Genomic DNA, 17,864 nt, shown 5'->3' on the forward strand with positions numbered 1-17,864 from the left:
ACATCCCCATGACTATTCTGTAACTGCCAATTTATACTTCTTAATCCCTTCACCTTTTTCTCCCAGCCCCCCAAACCCCTTCCCTCCGACGGCCATAAGTCTGTTCTCTGTATTTATGAGTTTGTTTCTGTTTTTTTGTTCATTCATTTTGTTTTTTAGATTCCACATGTAAGTGAAACCATGTGGTATTTGTCTTCCTCTGACTTACTTCACTTAGTATAATAGCAAAATTATTTTATTAATGCTAGTTATTTATCTGTACATTCTTCTGGGCTTTCTTTGTTGACGATCTGCAATACCACCTGCAAAAAATGACCATTCTGTTTCTTTCTCTCCCTTCTCGCCCTGTCCTGCGGTGCAGGCGGAGGCCTGCACCACACTGGTGAACAGGAACGGTGACCGCGGGCACCCTTAACTTGGTTCTGATTTCGCAGGCAATCTTTTTAACATTTCACTCTTAAGTATAATGTGTCACTTTTTATTTAAAACAAAGGCCCAAGGTTTTTTGTGGATGCCTTATATCAGTTACAGAAGTTCCTTTCCATTCCTACTCTGCCAAGAGTGGTTTTTTCCTTTCTTTGTTTGCCGGGAAGGGATGTGGAATTGCTGCGGGTCTTTCATGTGTCTCTCACTGTGGCTAATCTCTTGTTGACAGAGAGAGAACAGGATCCAGCTAGAATGTAATAACACCATTCATATCATATCTATTTTAAATTGGCTTTGGTTTACAGCAAATGATCCTAGTTTCTTTTGCTAGTAGGATTCAGAGTACTCTCCTTAAATACATACATTTAAGTTAAAGTTAATTCAAAGCCCATGCTCCATAGCGAATGGGTTAGGTAGACCGTGGATGTGGCAACGATCAAGAAGACACAGTCCGAGGAGGGAAGCGTGAAATACATGACACAAGACACACTGCGTATCGAGTTGATCCACATGTGCTGTTAGGCCCGGTGCTTGAAGTCACGCTGCCTGGCCTTGCATCCTGGCTGTCTGGCTCTGCCTCAGTTTCCTTATCTGTAAAATGAGGATAATAGAAGAACTTTCCTGGCAGGATTGTTAGGAGGATTCCATGCCCTCACTCCGTGGACAGGTAGATAGATATATGGAGAGAGAGAGAGAGATCTGAGACAGACAGACGACTCAGAAGCAGAGAGTAGAATGGTGGTTGCCAGGGGCAGGGTGATGGAGGAGCCGAGGGGATGTGAAAAGGTACAAACTTGCAGTGATGGAGGATGAATCAGTGTAGAGGTGTAATGTCCAGGCATGATGACTGTCCTTAATAACACTGCTGATAGCACTGGACATATGCTGAGAGCACAGGTTTCAGGGGCATTAGTCACGCACAAAAACATGGTGACTGTGTGAGATGGTATGTGGATTAGCCGGACTGTAGTCATCTCACTGTGAATACCCAGCCCTCATGTTGTACACCTTAAATATATGAGACAATTTTTATTTTAAAGTATATGAATTTTAAAGACACATAGACAGAGTGCTGAGGGTTGAGCGTTCATGCCAGGCCAGGAGATGCTGAGGTCCAGAAAGTCGGCTCAAGATTCACAGCGTCCTGGAGTTTAACTCCAGCTCTTGCACGGCTTTCCTCTTGGGCAGCTCTCCTTCCCTCTCTGAGCCTGCTTCCTCATAGGGAAAGTGGGCATTAAAAACTCATGGGGTTGTCATGAGAACAGAATAAATCTGAGTGCCTAACCGCAGGTAGCAGGCAGCTAAAAATGCAAATGTTGTTATTGTAGAATCAGAGAGTGGGGTTAGCGGACCAAGGAATCACCCGGAGAGCTTGCTAAAAGTCCGACTTCCAGGCCTTGTCGACAAATACTTGGTGTGGGTCTACTCCACGATGCTAGGTACTGGATGTCCACCAAGGAATAGAGCAGCAGCCCCGCCCTCCTAAAAGTGACCTTTTATTTGGGGGAGGTAGAGAGGTTAGAAAACGCCAGAGTGGGGAGGGGTGGTTTCAATGCTAAATAAAGTGCTCAGAGGGGGACTCATGGCGAAGGTGATCTTTGAGTAAAGACCTGAAGAAGGCGGCGAGGAACCTTGTGGACATCGGGGTGTCTGAGTTTCCCAGGGAGGCCATTGTAAAATCCCACAGACTTGGGGCTTCAATAAAAGAAATGTATGTCTTACTGTTCTGGAGGCTGAAAGTCCAAATCGAGGCATAAGTGGGTTTGGTTTCTTGCGATGGCTACCTTCTCCGTGTCCTCACATGGCTTTTCCTCTTGCATATCTGTGTCCTATCCTCCTCTTACACGGACATCAGTCATTGGAGTAGAGCCACCTCATTTTACTTCCGTTACCTCTTTGAAGGCCCTATCTCCAAATACAGTCCCATTCTGATGTCCTAGGGGTTAGGACTTCAGATTTTGGGAGGAACACAGTTCATCCATAACACAGGGAGAAGTACATTCCAAGAAGCAAGTGCAACTAGCGCAAAGGTCCTGGGGCAGGGCCGTGCCTGGAGTGTTGGAAGAATAGCAGGGGGCCCTGTGTGGCTGGAACAGAGTGAGCGAGGCAGAGAGAAGGAGGCGGTGAGAGCTGAGAGGAGAGGGGGGCAGGCCGTGCGGGGCCTTGTGGGCCTCGGGAAGAACTTAGGCCTTTACCCTGGGGGGGGGGGGGGCCCTGGAGGGCTGTGGGCAGAGGAGGGACTGGACCTAACTGGCGCCCACAGACTGAGTCCGTTGGAGGGGGAAGGCCCTGGAAGATGCGTTTGTCTAAATTGAGATGTAATACATAGACCATAAAATTGACCATTTTAAAGCATTCCATTCAGTGGCTTTTTTCTTTTTAATTATATTTTATTGAGCGTGCTATTACAGTTGTGCTTATTTTTTCCCCTTCGCTGTCCCCCCACCCAGCACCCGGGCCCCCTCAGGCCGTCCCCCACCATTGTTCATGTCCGTGGGCCATGCAAATTAGTTCTTTGGCTACTCCCTTTCCTGTACTGTACTTTGCATCCCCATGGCTATTCTGTAACTGCCTATTTGTACCTCTTAACCCCCTCCCCTCCTCACCCCTTCCCCCACAGCCCCCTCCCATCTGGCAGCCATCACAATGTTCTCCATATCCATGATTCTGTCTCATTTTTTCTTGTTTGCTTAGTGTTTTTTTTTAGCTTCAGTTGTTGATAGATATGTATTTATTGCCATTTTATTGTTCATAGTTCTCATCTTTTTCTTAAATAAGTCCTGTTAACATTTCATAAAATAATGGTTTGGTGATGATGAACTCCTTTAGTTTTCCCTCTCGTCTGGGAAGCTCTTTATCTGCCTTTTGATTCTAAATGGTATCTTTTCCAGGTAGAGCAATCTTGGCTGCAGGTCCCTGCTTTTTATGTCTTTGAATATTTCTTGCAGATCCCTTCTAGCCCTCAAAGTTTATTTTGAGAAATCAGGCAACAGTCCTGTGGGAACTCCTCTGTAGGTAACTAACTTTTTTTCTCTTCCTGCTTTTAAGATACTCTCTTTATCTTTAACCTTTGGCATTTTCATTATGAAGAGTCTCGGAGTGGGCCTCTTTGCATCCATCTTGTTTGGGATTCTCTGTGCTTCCTGGACTTACATGTCCATTTCCTCCACCAAATGAGGCAAGTTTTCTTCCACTATTTTTCAAACAGATTTCCAATTTCTTGCTTTTTCTCTTCTCCTTCTGGTACCCCTGTGATGTGAATGTTGGCCCTCTTGAATTTATCCCAGAGGCTACTTATACTATCCTCATTTTTTTTTTAATTCTTTTTTCTTCTTCTTGTTCTCATTGGTTGTTTTTTGCTTTCTTATGTTCAAAATCATTGATTTGATTCTCGGCTTTATCCACTCTATTGTTGTTTCTCTGTAAATTTTTCTTTATTTCAATTAGTGTATCCTTCGTTTCTGACTGGATCTTTTTTATGCTCCTGAGGTCCTCACTATGTTTCTTGAACATCCTTATAACCTGTGTTTTGAACTCTGCATCTGACAGATTGCTTATCTCCATTTCCTTTAGCTCTGTTTCTGGAGTTTTGATCTGTTCATTCATTTGGGCCATGTTTCTTTGTCTCCTCATTTTGTCAGTCTCCCTGTGTTTATTTATTTGCGTTAGGTAGAGCTGCTTTGACTTGTGTCTTGGTAGAGTGACATACTATATAGTAGGTGTCCTGTAGGGTCCAGTGGCATAGCCAAGCTGGGTACTCGAGGTGGACCCTTTGTGTGGGCTGAGTACATCTTCCTCTTGTTGTTGAGCCTTGATTGCTGTTGGCAGATCAACGGGAGGGACTTACCCAGGCCTGTCAGCTGCAAGGCCTGGCTGTGACCACTGACCACCAACCTTGGCCCTCTGTGGAGGATCAACTGTGCAGGGGCAGGGTGGTGATGCTCTGACTTGATCTGTAGCTGTCCACTGGGTACGCTGGCCCTGGGATTTCCCTGGTGGTGCAGGCCAAGGTCAGCCCCCACTTGCGTTTTGCCTGGGGCCACGCTTCCTGAGCTGTAAAGCAGTCTGAGGTGGCTGTTACTTGCGCTGGGCTTGGAGATTCCCAGGCACAGCCGGGCTGTGAATGTAGGCTGGCTGCTGCTGGTGCTGGGCCTGGGGCTCATTGAGGCCAGCTGTTGCTTGCTTGAGAGCATTTAGGGAGTTGTGCAACATGAGCCAAGACTAACTATTCATATGAAAAGCAGCTTGAGTGGGCCCATAAGTTGGGTGGGGCAGAGCCTCTAGGGATCACCAAGGGGGATCAAACTGTGTTAGCCAGTTTGATGGAGTCTCAGATATGGTACCACCTTGCTGGTTCTGTGACTCTTTGGGGGAAAGGTTTAGAAAAAGGGGCAATGGCCTCTGCTCGCCTTGATGCCAGACACTTGAGTTTCTCGCAGTATGCCCTTGGTGCCTTACAAGCTGCTACCCCAGTGCTGGGGCTCAGAAGGAGGAGTGAGTCCGAGTAAATGAGTCCGTGTGTGAGTTTTTAAAGAGGAACTGCTTGGGGCTTCAGCACTTTCTTCCACTGACTCAATGCCCACCGATTTTTGCAGCCAGAAGTTGTGGGGGCTTATCGGAACCTTGGGCTGGGGGTTGTAGCGTGTGACTGGGACCCCTCACTTCCGAGATGTCCCTCCTGAATTTTTATCTACCACATGTAGGTGTGGGAGCAGCCCGTTTTGCATCTTTGCCCCTCCTTCCTGTCTGTGGATGGATGTGGTTTCTTTAATTCCGTAGTTGTCAGGCTTCCATTCAACTTGCTTTCTGATGGCTCTGAATGATGGTTGTCTTATAGTTTAGTCGTAATTTGGATGTGGTTGTGCGAAGAGGTGAGCCAGGTCTGCCTATGCTGCCATCTTGACTGGAAGCTCAGTGGTTTTTAATATATTCACAAAATGGTACAGCAGTCACTACTATGTAATTACAGAAACTTTATCATCCCCAAAAGAAACCCTATCCCCATTAGCAGTCACCCCCCAATTCTCCTCTCCCCAGCACCTGGCAACTACTAACCCACTTCCTGTCTCTGCATGTGCCTGTTCTGGACGTTTCACATAAATGGAATCACACTCTGTGCCCTTTGGTGCCTGGTTTCTTTCACAGAGCGTCATATGTTCAGGCTTCATCCATGTTGTAACGAGTTCACTTCTTTTCAGGGCTGAGTAGTGTTCCAGGATATGGATTTGCCTATTCTGGACATTTTGTATGAATGCAGTCATACAGTTTGTGACTTTGGGAGATGCATTTTATCCAGGTCTCCTGATGAACCTGCTCCAGAAATCCTGGTCAACATCGACCTTGTAGAGAGTCCTGGGGGCCATGGGAGAGGCCAGCTCTGAGTGTTGGGGGAGGTTGTTGGGTGGGTGGTTGGTTAGAATTCTTTAGGGTCTCAGGGACCTTAGGGAGAGCTGAGCTCATTGGGGCATTTGAATGAGCTGATATTGGGCAAATGCAAGGACATGAGGGCTTGTTCACATCAGAGCCAAATATCTCTCAAACCAGCCGGACATCCTGTATGTTTGACTATTGATATCTTTTGGTTGCAAGTCACAGCAACCTAACCCAAACTGATTTAATCAAAAAAGGAATATGTTGGCTCGTGAAATGGAAAAGTTCAGGGGAATTTAATATAAAAGGAAACATACAATATGTGGTCATTTGTGTCTCAGCATCATGTTTTTGAGGGTATCCATTTTGTGTATCAGTACTTTACCCCTTTTATGGCTGAGTAATATTCCATTGCGTGGATATATCTCAATTGCTTATCTCAATTGCTTATCCATCTATCAGTGGATGGACATCAGTAAATTCACAGAGACAGAAAGCAAACTAATGGTTGCTAGGGGAAAGCAGAAGAGTAGGGAATGGAAAGTAACCACTTAATGGGTACAGGGTTTCCTTTTGAGGTGAAAAAAAAATGTCTTGGAACTAGGTGGGGCAACAGTTGCATAATATTGTGAATGTACTAAATGTCACTGTAGCGTACACTTCAACATGCTTAAATTTTTTCCTTGTAAAATATATATAATACTTATTTTATATATGTATAAATAAAATGATATAAATATGTGGTTTTTAAAAAATTGTTTTTTTAAAAAAAGGGTTTATTTATTTATCTTTAGAAAAAGGGGAAGGGAGGGAGAAAGAGGGAGAGAAACATCAATATGTGGTTGCCTCTCAAACGCCCCCTACTGGGGATGTGGCCCACAACCCAGGCACATGCCCTGGCTGGGAATCGAACCAGCGACCTTTCTTTTCATAGGCCAGTGCTCAATCCACCAAGCCACACCAGCCAGGTCTATGTTTTATAAATATAAATTAAATTTATATCAAGATATGTTGATAATATATAAATAAAATTATTGCATTTATCATTTAACCATTTGTAGGTATACAATTCAGTGGCATTAACTACGTTACCCTTGTTGTGTAACCGTCACCCCTATATCCAAAACATTTTTATTTGCAACTGAAGCACTATTCCCGTTAAATATTAATTCCCCATCCTTCTCCCTCAGCCCCTGCCTCCCACCATCTGCCTTCTGTCTTTGTGGATCTGACTCCTCTAGGGACCTCATATACATGGAATCACACAGTATTTATCTTCCAGTGTCTGGCTTATTTCACCGGGCATAATGTTTTCAAGGTTCATCCATGTTGCAGCATAAATTAAAATCTCATCCTTTTTTAATGGCTGAATAATATTCCATTGCTTGTATTATAGCACATTACTTGTTACTGGTTAACTTTATGTTTTGTGCATTCGACCTCAATACAAAAATTGAGGGGTAGATGTGGCTTCAGGTACAGCTTTCTCTATCAGAAGAGGGTGTGGTTTATGGAGGGGGCGCTGTGCTTTGCTCTTCCCCTTCTGTGCCAGTCCCCAAGTGAGACTGCCAGGGCTCAGCTTCATCCCTGTCCCATTATGTTTCCCACCCTCATTTCTGTTCTGTCCACAGTTCCTGTGCCTTAAAAACATCCGCACCTTCTTGTCTACGTGCTGTGAGAAATTTGGCCTCAAGAGGAGTGAGCTCTTTGAGGCCTTTGACCTCTTCGATGTGCAGGATTTTGGGAAGGTGAGCTGGGCACGTAGAGTCCAAAGATTGGATTTTGGTTTATTTCCATGAGTGTCTACACCAGGCAGGCTACGAGCTGTTAGGGGAAGGACTGACGTGCCATACTAGGCCATCACCAAGGGCGAAGAGCCTGGCTTAGGAATTGGGTTCAAGCCCCTGCTTTGCCACTTGCTGTGTGACCTCAGACATGAGGCCGTCCGTGCCTCTCAGAGCCCTAGGGAATAGTAGCGTCTCATTCTCTCTGAGTGGTTATGAGGATTCAATACGACATAGGGCTAAGTGGTGGGCGCTCAGTTAAGGGAGCACTGACATGCTGATGGGGGGTGATGGGAGATGAATGAAATCCTGAATTAGGCTCCCAGAGGCATGGGGGCCTAACTTCAAGGTGCGGTCTCAGTGCCTTGGAGTCTAAGGCTATGTTCTGGCATTTGGGTGGGCAAGGGGCTTGCTGAGCAAACACTGCCCTCGGCACAGGTCATCTACACCCTGTCTGCTCTGTCCTGGACCCCGATTGCCCAGAACAAGGGGATCATGTGAGTAACCATTGAGGCGACAATTTTGGGCTGACCCCATCCTCCCGGTCCTTGAAACCCCCCCTCCACCTGGCCCTCAAGCCTCTGGCTCACACCACCCTGGCTCCCGCAGGCCCTTCCCCACTGAGGAGGAGAGTGTGGGGGATGAAGATATCTACAGTGGCCTGTCCGACCAGATTGAGTGAGTGTCTGAGGACATAGCCCTGCGCTGGGGTTCTGAGGGGACATGATCCTGCCCTTGGGATTTGAGGGGACACAAGTTTGATTGAGGGCGGTTCTGAGGGGTCCCTGACTTTGGGGCTCCCATGGCCCTACCTGACTCTGCACCCTACAGTGACACAGTGGAGGAGGATGAGGACCTATATGACTGTGTGGAGAACGAGGAGGCGGAGGGCGACGAGATCTACGAGGACCTCATGCGCACGGAGCCGGGGCCCACACCGGTGTGTGAGGGCAAAGGCCCGGGCCTGGGTGGGCGCAAGGGCTGGGGGCAGCCCCAGGTGCCCCAACACCAGCCTCTCCTCCCCAATCTCAGCCCAAGATGACAGAGTATGACAAGCGGTGCTGCTGCCTGCGAGAGATCCAGCAGACAGAGGAGAAGTACACGGACACGCTGGGCTCCATCCAACAGGTGCGATGCTCCCACCCAGCCCCTGCCAGGCGCATGCGTGGGAGCGGGCCGGCAGGTGCGTGCCCACCTGTCCTGCCGCCTACAGGGCTGTGCTGAGAGGCCCCACTGTTCCCCTGGCTTTGTGTTTCTTTGTCTCTCTCCGACCTTGGTTTTCTGTCCTTCACCCTGTCTTGTTTCTCTTTGTCCGTCTTTTTCCCTCTGTATATCCTCTCCGTCTGTCTCTATTACTGTCTTGACTTTCTGTTTTCTCTATTTCCTTTGGCCATTGCTTTTTTAACAGCTTCACTGAGATTTAATTACTACACTATACAAGTCACCCATTTAACACATACAGTTCATTGGCTGTAGGTATATACTCAAGGTTGTGCAACCATCACCACATTTTAATTTTAGAACTTTTTCATCATCCCCCAAAGAAACCCTATACTCCTCATCTATCACCCCTGAAGTCCCCATCCTTCCCTAACTCCTGGCAAACACTACTTTGCTTTCTGTCTCTTTGAATTTGCCTATTTTGGATATTTCATATATGGGATCATACAATATGTGGCCTTTTGTGTCTGGCTTTTCTCACTGAGCATCATGTTTTCAAGGTTCTTCTGTGTTGTAGCGAATATCAGAGCTTCATTCCTTTTCATGGCTGTGTAATATTCCACTGTGTGGATGGACCACATTTTGTCATCCATTGATGGACATTTGGTTTGTTTCCATTTTTTGGCTGTTGTGAATGATGCTGCTATGAACAGTCACACGCAGGTTTGCTTGTGGACATTCTTTGTCTCTGTCTCTCTTTTTCTGCCTGTCTGGTTCCTTGTCTCTGTCTTTCTTTTTTCTCTCTCCATGCTTCTGTCTCTTTTCCTCCTAGCCTCTCTGTTTGTTCGCCTCTTTCCCTCTCTGTCTCCCTGTCCCTGTCTCTCTGGGCCTGGGCTGGAGGAAGGGGTCTCACCTTCCTCCATCCTTCTCCCCGCTCCCTGCAGCACTTCATGAAGCCCCTGCAACGCTTCCTCAAACCCGACGACATAGAGACCATCTTCATAAACATCGAGGTAAGCCAGCCCGCCGCCAGCCCTCCATCTCATCTTGCTTGCCTGGTCTCAGATTCCCCCAGCCCTGGGCTGCTGCCAAGCTGGGACCATCTGTTGGACCCATCTGTGCCTGGAGTGTGGCGATTGAGTTGGGCAGCAGGGAGCGAGTAGATGACCCTTCTCCTGAGCCCCAGGCTGCCGCCCCGCTCTCACACCTGCCTCTGACTAGGACCTGCTTCGTGTGCACACTCACTTCCTAAAGGAGATGAAGGAAGCCCTGGCCACCGCCAGTTCGGCAACCCTCTACCAGGTCTTCATCAAGTACAAGGAGAGGTGAGACCCAGCTGGCCAGCCTACGCCCCCTACGCCCTAGATTGGGCGTTAGAGGGACCTTGCCCTTAGAGACCACTGGACAGGGAGAGTTTTTCCTTCTTCACTCATGGGCAAGGGGCTACCTGTCTTCCTGGCTTTGACTTTTGTGAGCTGGATGTGGCTTTGGGAAGCCACTTAATCTCTCTGCGCTTCTGCATCCGTGTCTATAAAGTCAGTGTGGTACAGGAATGTACCTACTAGGGTTGTGGTAAGGACTGAATAAATGGATGCCTGAAGTTCTTAGCACAGGGCCTGGCACACAGTCTGTGCCCACTAAGTTTGTTAAGTAAATGAACATTGAGCAGAGATGACATGCCAAGTGCTAAGAGCCTCTTGTGCATTGTTTTATTTAATGTTATAATAACCCCTTATGGGAAATGCTGTTGTTATAATAGGGGCATGGAGGCTCAGCATCACTCAGCTGGGAAGAGGTGGCACGGGGCTGATGCCCAGAGCTGCCTGACCTTGGTACCAGCCACCATTACCTGTCCAGCCACTGCTACCTCTCCTCTTCCCACAGGTTCCTTGTCTACGGCCGCTACTGCAGCCAGGTGGAGTCGGCGAGCAAGCACTTGGACCGAGTGGCCAGTGCCCGGGAGGATGTGCAAATGAAACTAGAGGTTGTGGCTGGGCCCCCACCTGGGAGGCTCTCCCACTCCTTCACAGGCCCCGGGGACAGCAGGGAGGACACTGAGTTGGAGATGGCATCACTTTGTGCTTCGGCCCAGTAACGGGTCTTCCCATCGGAAGTTTGGGGAGGGAGGTACTGGAGCAGGAAGAAACGGACCGCAGCACTGAGCCCTGACCCCAACTGAACCCTGGCTCTAGCTGAGCCCTGATGCCCGGCGGAGCTCGTGACACTAAACTGAACTCTGGCTCCAAACTGAATCTCAGCCCTGGGCTGAGTGAGCTCCAGTTCTGGCTACGTACAAATCTGGGCTGAGCTCCAAATTCACACTGAGCACGATCCTGGACTGAACCCCAGCTGGGACCCGTGTGTCTAGTGGGAGCATAGATAGAGCAGCAATGATGAGGAATCACCTTTGTGCACCGTATATCCAGCCTCTCTGTCTGCATGGTGGGGACCCTCTATCCCTCTTTCTCTCTCCAGCCCTACTCAGCTGGCAGGTCCTGGGCCTCCACCCCAGGCTGTCTTCCAGCTGGGTTTTCAACCACCCCTCACCCTATGGCATCCTTACTTCTTTATTTCCTCAGGAGAGATAGGATGCTTTTGGCTCTAGAAAAATCCATGCCTGCCCCCACCTCACCTTGCTTACTTGGTTCTCTGATCCCCCAGGAATGTTCTCAGCGAGCAAACAATGGGAGGTTCACCTTGCGGGACCTGCTGATGGTGCCAATGCAGCGGGTGCTCAAGTACCACCTTCTGCTCCAGGTGCACAAGTCGGGGGACCTTCTGGGTTCAATGGTTACAGCCTTGGCATATCTACCTCCCCTGTGTCACAGGAGTAGGGGTGGGGCTGGTTTCTGGAGGGCTCCCTGGGGCTGTGCCCTGGCCTCCTGGGACAACAGGGGGAGGAAGGAGGAACTGGTGGGTCAGGATTGTTTGGAAGGACCCCCAGGAGGAGAGGAGAGGCCCAGGTGATGTCTGTCTCCATGGGTCATGCAGGAGCTGGTGAAACACACACAGGACCCCCTGGAGAAGGACAATCTACGGCTGGCCCTGGACGCAATGAGGGTTAGTGGTCACACACATTCAGGGCAATGCTGTGCAGTGCCACCCGGACACACAGTCACACCCATGGGCAACACCTCCCACCACCACAAGGTGACATGTGTTCCCCTTCAGGACAGCGACATGCTGTGGATTCTTCTTTATGATTCGTGAAAGCCTCTGGTTGGGGCTGACCCCTACCGAGGCCAGTTGAGGGTTGGGCTGGGTTGGGGAGGTGCCTAGGCTCATATCTGGCTAACCCCCAGGACCTGGCGCAGTGCGTGAATGAGGTCAAGAGGGACAATGAGACTCTGCGGCAGATCACCAACTTCCAGCTGTCTATTGAGAACCTGGTGAGGGTGTGGGGCACGGAGGGCCAGGGGCATAGCCAGGTAGGGAGGGTATTTGGTCTCTTCCTTGGTGGCCCCTTACCAGATCCTCTGCCTGCTGCCTAGGACCAGTCTCTTGCCAACTACGGCCGGCCCAAGATCGATGGGGAGCTCAAGATCACCACTGTGGAGCGCCGCTCCAAGATGGACAGGTGGGCGGAACTTGGGCAGAGGGGCAGGCCCAGGTTCTTAGATAGGCAGGTGGGTGGAGCCAACACAAATCCGAGCAGAGCCTTGGCATGGGTGGAGCGAGGTTTCTCAATAGACGTGTGGGTGGGGCCACACGGACCAGGAGGTGGAGTCTTGATGTACAGGACAAAGCCAGCATGGTTGTATGGGTGGAGTCAAGACAGGCAGGTGGCAGGGCCAGCTTGGAACATACGGGTGAGGTCAAGATGGGCAGGTGGGTGTGGCCAGGTTGGCCAGGTAGGAGGAGAAGGTAGGAGTCCTAAATGGACAGCAGGGAAGGAATAAGGCAGAGAGCCGGTAGGGACTGTTGGGAGGAGCCAGACAGAGGTGCCTGACCCAGCTGCTCCTATTAGGTACGCCTTCTTGCTCGACAAAGCTCTCCTCATCTGTAAGCGCCGAGGGGACTCCTACGAACTCAAGGACTTTGTGAACCTGCACAGCTTCCAGGTTCGAGATGACTCTTCAGGAGATCGCGACAACAAGAAGGTGGGGCTCTGAGGCCAGGACTGGGGACCCCATTGCTGGGAAACCCCAGTGCTTGAGACACTGCACTTGGCCTTTGGAATGAATGCCTCTGTGTGTCTCAGATGTGAATGTTTGTGTGTGACTTTAGATTTATAGATGTGTCGTTGGTTCTCCTGGACCACCCTTTACAGTGGTAAATGCGTGATTCTCCTGGGGGCAGAGAGGCTGATACTGGCCCCACCCTTTTCTCCTTATGAGGGCAGGGGTTGGTGGGCATGTGGCCCCACCCTCTGCAGGGCGGGTACCTTCATTCTGAACCCTGCTTCCCTGCAGTGGACTCACATGTTTCTCCTGATCGAGGACCAAGGTGCTCAGGGCTATGAGCTGTTCTTCAAGACACGAGAACTGAAGAAGAAGTGGATGGAACAGTTTGAGATGGCCATGTGAGACCCCCTCTTCCTCCATATTTATATTTTCAGAAGACTCTGTCACATAGGTGCAGGGGCTGGGAGGCAGTTCTGTGCTCTAGTCTCACATTTGCTTTGACATTCTGTGGGACCACTCTGAACCTCAGTTTCATCATCTGGGAGATGGTAGGACAGGCTGAAGACTGTCTGCATCACCAGAATGCCAAGGTTCTGTGCAGGCTTTGGTTACCAGTGTAGAACTTTTCCCTCCCTTTCCTCCTATTCCTCCTTTGTTTTGGTTCTTCCCCTTGAAGTGAAATTCATATAACAAAAGATAAGCCAATTTAAAGCGTACATTACAGTGGCATTTAGTACATCATATTGTTGTGCAACCATGACCTCTACTTCCAAAGCATATACACTGCCCCCCAGCAAAAGGAGACCCTGTACCCATGAAGCAGTTGCTTCCCATTTTCCTCTCCCAGACCCTGGCAACCACTTATCTGCTTTCTCTCTTCTTTCATGTTCATTACCGCACTGGCAAAAACTATTCACAATGGCCAAAATGTGGCAACAACCCAAATGTCCATCTATGAATGGATACACATAATTTGATATATCCATGCAATGGAATGGTATTCAGCCATTAAAAAGAAGGAATTACTGATACATCCACGTTGCAACATGTATGAGCACTTTATTCATTTTCATGGCTAAATACTCTTCCATCGCATGAAATTTTCTTCCCTCCCCAGCTCCAACATCTACCCTGAGAATGCCACAGCCAACGGACATGACTTCCAGATGTTCTCCTTCGAGGAGACGACGTCCTGCAAAGCTTGCCAGATGCTGCTGAGGTTGGAGTCTGGGAGGACGGGCCTGGGTCCCAGGCTTGATCAGCACCTTCCTCTTTTAATGGGCTCCTGCAGCTGTCAGTGCCCTGAGTTGGGAAGTGGGAGGCGCTCCTTTGATCTTAAGCTTCTGCCTCTCTCTCCTGCTTTAAAGAGAACCCAGCCGTTCACATTGTTGGTAAAATGATTGGCTGCGTCCATCAACCTCACTGACTCTCATTTATCTCGCCCCCTGCATGCCAGAGGAACTTTCTATCAGGGCTACCGTTGTTATCGGTGTCGGGCACCAGCACATAAAGAATGTCTGGGGAGAGTCCCTCCCTGTGGCCGCCATGGGCAAGGTACCAGTGGCAGAGTGGGTGGAGGTGGGCTTGGCTCTGTGTGGGACATTTCCTATTCTAACTTTCCTTTTTCCTCCCATAGATTTTGCTGGGACTATGAAGAAGGTAAGACTCCATACCTCCTTCTGTGCCTGGAAATCATGGAGGGTAAAGACGGGAGGCCCTGGGAGATCCCAGCACGGGGCATGGCCCTTCGCTGGGTGCTCCGATAGTGCCCAACCTGGGCACAGGTAGCCATGCTGGCTTTCTTGGTGTCTCCCTCCAGGATAGGCCGCATCGCCGGGCTCAGGACAAAAAGAGGAATGAGCTGGGTGAGTCAGCAGGGGGTGCTGTGTGGGACAGGAGGAAATCTGGTCTTTGTTTTAGTGATGCTGGTCCGGAGACAGAGCTCAACATTTATGTCAATGACCACAAAATGTCTTGCTGATGGAGCATTTGCTCTCATCCTAGAAATCTGAAAGGGATGTAAAAGCAATGAACTCAAGTTCTTTACCTGCTTTGTTCAAACACTGTGAAGGGAATGCATGGAACGTAGCAATCCTTGTTAAGACTTTCTTTCTCTGTCATCCACCTTTCTTATCCACGGCCTCTTCTTTGTTTCTTGCTGACAAAACTGCCATAGCCTTAGCCAACTAGGCACACCTGTATGGTTCTTCTCATTCCCCCCTTCTACTGTATTTGCATTACAAAATCTCGTTGTAATGTAATGATGGCCAGCCAAGTGTCCTCCACCTGGAGGATGGGGGATGGGAGACACAGTTTGGCCGAGCCAGAATTCTTTTTAGTCCAACGACGGGGGGGAAAGGCTGGGTTCATGCACAAGTCAATGGTTTTTGTGGAATCACAGCAGCGATGGGTGACTTTTATTCAGCATCTACTGGACCATTCGGGGCAAATGATAATTAAACAGTTGTGCTTCTCGCCCTTCCCAAAATCCCAGGCTGGTGGCAGGAGACAGATTTTTGGTTGAGTTGTTACAGTTGTGGAGGATAAAGGGTTTTCTGGGGCATAAAATTGGGGGACCTGACGAATCTGAGCCTTTAGGGAAGGCTTCTCAGAGGAGGAGACATTTAAGTGGGCACTTGTGGGATGAGGAGGAGTGAGGTGGAGAGGAGGGCAGGGGTGTTCCAGGCAGGGGGAATAGCATGTGCAAAGGCTAGGAGGCAGGAGGGCAAAGGGTTATGAAAGAAGTGAAAGCAGTTTGGTGTGGCTGGGAGAAATAAACCTTTTGCAAGTCATCATACAGAGTCAGTGTAAAGACTCATATTTCATGTTTATTTACCTATTTGTATTGATATACCTACATATATATGAATGTGTATGTGTGTATATATCCATTATGTACACATGCCCTGTATACATGCTCTTACACATTGTGTACGTGTGTGTATGCACTCACACACCCATCACCTATACACTTTTATTGAGGTAGAAAATATACATTGGAAGGTATAAAAAGTGACTAAATCTTAAGTGTATAGATTAATGAATTTCTACTTATGTGACCAACACTCAGATAAAGGTATAAAACATTACTGTCACCCTAGACCTGCACTGTCCAATATAAATAGCAGTTCATTTAAATGACCGTAAAAATCCTTTTCCTCGGTCATCTTAGCCACCTGTCAAGTACTCAGTGGCCAATGGTTACAGCACAGATTACTGTACATTTCCTTTATCACATAGTTTTGTGGGACAGCGCTGGTGCTCATATACTCTCCTAGTCAGCACCCACCTACCTCTCAGAGGGAGCCACTATCTGACTCATAGGAATTTTGCTTGTCCTTGAACTTTATAAAGGTGAAACCAGACAGTATGTACTCTTACTGCATCTGACTTCCTTTGTTCAGCACAGCATTGGTGAGATTCATTGATGTGGCTGTATGTAGCGAAAGCCTTTTCATTTTCATTGCTGTATAGTATTCCACTGTATGATTATATCACACTTTATTTTTTTGAGGACATTTGGTTTGTTGCCAATTTTTGGCTGTTGGGGACCGGGCTGCTGTGACCATTTTTGTCATGACTTTCAGTGGATGGGTGTTTTCATTTCTCTTGGGAAATTGCCGGATCACCAGGGAGACGTCTGTTTAGTTTTAGCAGATATTGCCGAACAGTTTCCCAGAGTGGGTTCCCACCAGCAGTGTAGGAGAGTCCCAGGTGCCCTCTGTCCCGGTCACCACTTGGTATTGTCAGTCTAAACTTTCACTATCCTGGTGGGTGGTGAGATTCAGGTTTCAAAATCCCTGAGTACCAGGCCCCCTGTGGAAACAGACGGCGGTTTTTTCCTCCCCTCCAGGGCTGCCCAAGATGGAGGTCTGCCAGGAGTACTATGGGATTCCTCCACCCCCAGGGGCTATTGGCCCTTTTCTGCGGCTCAACCCAGGAGACATCGTGGAGCTCACCAAGGCCGAGGCGGAACAGAACTGGTGGGAGGTACAGGCTGGGGCTGTGGGTGTGATGGAGAAGGACTTGAGTGTGGGGTCATCGGTGTAGGGGACCCTGCAAAGTGGGGTTGGGGCCCCACGGGGCTCCGGCAAGGAAAGGCTGGTCCGGAGGAGGCACCGGGGCAGGGCGGTGCAGGTGGAGATTTCCGGGGCTGGCCTGGCCCTTCCGAGCGGGCTGTCCTCCCGGGAAGTTCATACTGCTTGGCACATCTTTGGGTCATCCGGGCCGCAGAGACAGAGATGGGCAGAAGGGTGGACACACACATGCGAGCAGATGCCTGTAACCTCTCTCGCCATGTTTCTCCCTCCTGGCTTTTTAGGGGAGGAATACAGCTACCAATGAAGTTGGCTGGTTTCCCTGTAACAGGGTCAAGCCCTACGTGCATGTGAGTGCCTCAGGTCTGGGGGGTCCTGAGGGGGGTCCTGAGGGGAGCAGGCAGGCTCGGGGGGCCCCTAAGAGAGGGAGGGGCTGTCCATCATGGCAGGTCATTCTCAAACTCAGGGCTCTGCTGACCTCTGTCCCCATTAAATGCTGACCCCCCATTTCCCTCCCCCAGCCGCTGCCTCCCACCGTCCACTTTCTCTCTGTAGCCCTGACTCCTTTATGGACCTCATGTCAGTGGAATCACACAGCATCTGTCCTTTTGTGTCTGGTGTCGTTCACTCAATGTGATGTGTTCAGGGTTCATCCATGCTGTAGCATGTGTCAGAATTTCCTTCCTTTTTAAGGCTAAATAGATAGGTCGTCGTTTGATCGACCACATTTTGTTTAACCATTCATTCGTGGCCAGACACCTGGGTTGTTTCCACCTTTTGGCCACTGTGAATAGTGCTGCTGTGTGTATGGGCGCACAAATATCTATTTGAGTCCCTATTTTCAGTTCTTTTGGTTCTATATGCCCAGAAGAGGAATTGCTGTGTCATGTGGTAATTCTATTTTTTATTTTTTTGAGGAACTGCCATCTGTTTTCCATAGAGGCTGTACAATTTTCATCCTT

At 49.0% G+C, this 17,864-nt stretch overlaps 1 protein-coding gene across 2 annotated transcripts in view; it reads left to right on the top strand.

Moving 5' to 3' along the window:
- The window catches only part of VAV1 (vav guanine nucleotide exchange factor 1), a 55,553-nt gene that overhangs the window by 24,033 nt on the left and 13,656 nt on the right, over nt 1-17,864 (top strand). For both annotated transcript variants that reach the window (XM_054562012.1, XM_054562013.1), the window contains exons 2-21: nt 7,428-7,544; nt 8,019-8,077; nt 8,190-8,258; nt 8,412-8,520; nt 8,613-8,708; nt 9,686-9,754; nt 9,963-10,066; nt 10,626-10,725; nt 11,403-11,498; nt 11,733-11,801; nt 12,044-12,130; nt 12,233-12,318; nt 12,709-12,841; nt 13,154-13,263; nt 13,983-14,084; nt 14,322-14,419; nt 14,502-14,524; nt 14,685-14,730; nt 16,719-16,855; nt 17,187-17,252. In XM_054562012.1, the coding sequence (XP_054417987.1) occupies nt 7,428-7,544; nt 8,019-8,077; nt 8,190-8,258; nt 8,412-8,520; nt 8,613-8,708; nt 9,686-9,754; nt 9,963-10,066; nt 10,626-10,725; nt 11,403-11,498; nt 11,733-11,801; nt 12,044-12,130; nt 12,233-12,318; nt 12,709-12,841; nt 13,154-13,263; nt 13,983-14,084; nt 14,322-14,419; nt 14,502-14,524; nt 14,685-14,730; nt 16,719-16,855; nt 17,187-17,252 (1,776 nt within the window). The remainder of the gene's footprint in view (nt 1-7,427; nt 7,545-8,018; nt 8,078-8,189; nt 8,259-8,411; nt 8,521-8,612; nt 8,709-9,685; nt 9,755-9,962; nt 10,067-10,625; nt 10,726-11,402; nt 11,499-11,732; nt 11,802-12,043; nt 12,131-12,232; nt 12,319-12,708; nt 12,842-13,153; nt 13,264-13,982; nt 14,085-14,321; nt 14,420-14,501; nt 14,525-14,684; nt 14,731-16,718; nt 16,856-17,186; nt 17,253-17,864) is intronic.

This window comes from Pteronotus mesoamericanus, unplaced genomic scaffold (genome assembly GCF_021234165.1).
Source record: "Pteronotus mesoamericanus isolate MK-2021 breed Mesoamerican mustached bat unplaced genomic scaffold, CSHL_Meso_final scaffold_636, whole genome shotgun sequence".
Classification (NCBI taxonomy): domain Eukaryota; kingdom Metazoa; phylum Chordata; class Mammalia; order Chiroptera; family Mormoopidae; genus Pteronotus; species Pteronotus mesoamericanus.